This window comes from Contarinia nasturtii, unplaced genomic scaffold (assembly GCF_009176525.2).
Source record: "Contarinia nasturtii isolate CC-2019 unplaced genomic scaffold, AAFC_CNas_1.1 Cnas_scaffold_6438, whole genome shotgun sequence".
Lineage (NCBI taxonomy): Eukaryota > Metazoa > Arthropoda > Insecta > Diptera > Cecidomyiidae > Contarinia > Contarinia nasturtii.
In genome coordinates, this window is record NW_022203695.1 from 1 (window position 1) to 2,171 (window position 2,171).

Genomic DNA, 2,171 nt, shown 5'->3' on the forward strand with positions numbered 1-2,171 from the left:
TACATTTGTATATTCGGAACGTTGCTTCATTGCGTCAGTATGAACTCAAAGTAAAAAGGAGAGAATTTCTGCAACGTTTTAAATATACAAATGTATATTAAGTTTATATTCACAGTTCACAGAAAATATATCTATCAAGTATTTTCGTCACAAAATTGATATCAGAAATTTTGTGTTTCAAATTTTGGTTTCGTCACTCGCTCTTCACCTCGATAGAGGTTTTTTATTTGATTTGGAATACGAGAGTTTTTTCTAATGATTACAGTTTTTCATATTTTATGCAAATCGATTCCATAGAAAATCTGATCTTCTCCTATTACGTCGGCAAATTTCTGACTCTGAGAAAATAGCTTCATACAGTTTTTTTATTTTTTGAATTTTCCAAGGATATTTTTTCACAATTTTAATTTTCACAACACTAGGTGAAAATTCTACACTGAAAAACAACTACACTGAAAATTCTCCATCCAAATCTGAAATAAATCTATTCGGGCCTTCATTGATTACACTTTTTTGTATAAACAAAAGAAACTTTTTTCATAAACAAATGAATTCTTCGGATTTTTATAACTGCCTTTAAGACAGTTACTGTGTGCTTTATTCGTATAAAAAATGAGTTTTTGTTTCTATAAATAAATGTAGGGAATTACATAAGTTTATTATTAGAGTCTTTTGCTTTATGTAAAATTTGAGTTGTCAATATATTTGTTTGTAGTTGTTTTTTCTTCGAAAAAAATGGAGAAGAAAACTTTTGTTCAATCTTTTCTTTCATTTTTTTGGATTTTTGTCCGTTCGGTTCGACTAATTTTTGTTCAACCTTTTGCGATTGATTTTGATCCATTTTGATCCATTTTGATCGTATTATTTTCGACAATTTTTTATCGCTATTATCACAGCTCTTGTTAATAAGCGCTAAGTGTGCACAATGCATACCGACAGTGATTTTATGATAAAAAGCCGAGCGAATAATTTGGAATGTAGAAAAATAGACCCATTGATTGGAGCATATCAAATCATATTGTTCCATATTTTGGACATTTCGTTCGGCATTTCATCATAAAATTGCTGTCGGTATGCACTATGCACAAAGAAGCTGAAAACACAGCGCTACTCTGTAGACTCATTCTATTTCATTTTTTTTTTTGAAATGGCATCTTTTCAACAATTTTTCATTGATTTTTTCTACAAATTATGATTATGTCATGCAATTTGATGCATTAAAAATTATTTGCCAATTGATCGCTTACTTTTAATAAAATTGAGTATTGAAAATGGAGTAAAAAATAGTAAAAATTGAATGTTGTTTACACTTCGCATGAAACTGCAATGTTTCATTAGCGCCACATGGTATGATCGACAAAGATAATACTGTCGCGAATGTAAATGGCTCTGGTCCTGAGCCAGTCGTATATTTGTTCGTCGGAGTATTGTGGCCAAATGATACCAACCGAACCTTCATGTCTCGCGTGTTTGCGCACCAAATGTCCTGGCATATAGTCCTATCAAATTGAACCAAAAATGCAAACAATGAGTGAACTACAACCTTAATTAGAAGGAATATTTAAAAAAAACATTAATTTAAAAATACTCATACTTATACTGTGCATGTATGCTTCGCACAAATTGCAGTTAATGAAAGTGTCCTTGTTTTGCATTTCGTTGCCATGTGCCCGTTCGATGTGCGTTTGAATGTGCTCCTTTGGCATTAAATTATGGCAAATGTCGAACTTATGATACCCATCATAAATGATGGGAACACCATTGTTTTCAGCATAATGTTTGCGTTGAAGGTGTCCCTTGAATTGAGAAAATGTATTTTATTCTCTTCGTTTATTTTTCGGTTACTTTGCCGCAAGAGAGAAAGAGAGAGATTGATAGAGAATGAGATCAATTTACCTTGAGATGTTCCTTGTGCATAATATCTTCGCAGACCGGGCACTTTACACAATGTTCAAGAATGAATGATTTTCGTGGCGAACGCTGTTGTGTTGCGCTCTCATATCCAGGTAACTCATCATCGACCTTTCGCATTTCCGGATATGGACCACAATTGACCGCATTCGAACGGCCCATGTTGAACATATCAAAAACCGTTGGAATTTGGCGCTTGGAATATTGATTCCATGTTGAACATGATGTTGAACTTCAGTTGGACGCATATACGATGTCGA

At 33.1% G+C, this 2,171-nt stretch overlaps 1 protein-coding gene across 1 annotated transcript; it reads right to left on the bottom strand.

Annotated features, from left to right (window-relative positions):
* Positions 1 to 1,243: 1,243 nt before the first annotated feature.
* LOC116351850 lies at positions 1,244 to 2,104 on the bottom strand. The gene is made up of 3 exons (XM_031783998.1): positions 1,897 to 2,104; positions 1,595 to 1,796; positions 1,244 to 1,499 (listed from the first exon to the last, which is right to left on the bottom strand). Exons 1-3 carry the CDS (start codon positions 2,080 to 2,082, stop codon positions 1,456 to 1,458), a joined length of 432 nt encoding a protein of 143 aa, XP_031639858.1. The 5' UTR covers positions 2,083 to 2,104; the 3' UTR covers positions 1,244 to 1,455.
* Between the last annotated feature and the right edge of the window lie 67 nt (positions 2,105 to 2,171).

What these genes read in the sequence shown, in the direction of transcription:
- LOC116351850 (XM_031783998.1), bottom strand. Translation starts at nt 2,082, where the DNA reads ATGTTCAACATGGGCCGTTCGAATGCGGTCAATTGTGGTCCATATCCG. An exon ending in TGCACAAGGAACATCTCAAG is followed by an intron (nt 1,797 to 1,896) that starts GTAAATTGATCT and finishes TCTCAATTCAAG; the next exon opens with GGACACCTTCAACGCAAACA. An exon ending in AGCATACATGCACAGTATAA is followed by an intron (nt 1,500 to 1,594) that starts GTATGAGTATTT and finishes TCAATTTGATAG; the next exon opens with GACTATATGCCAGGACATTT.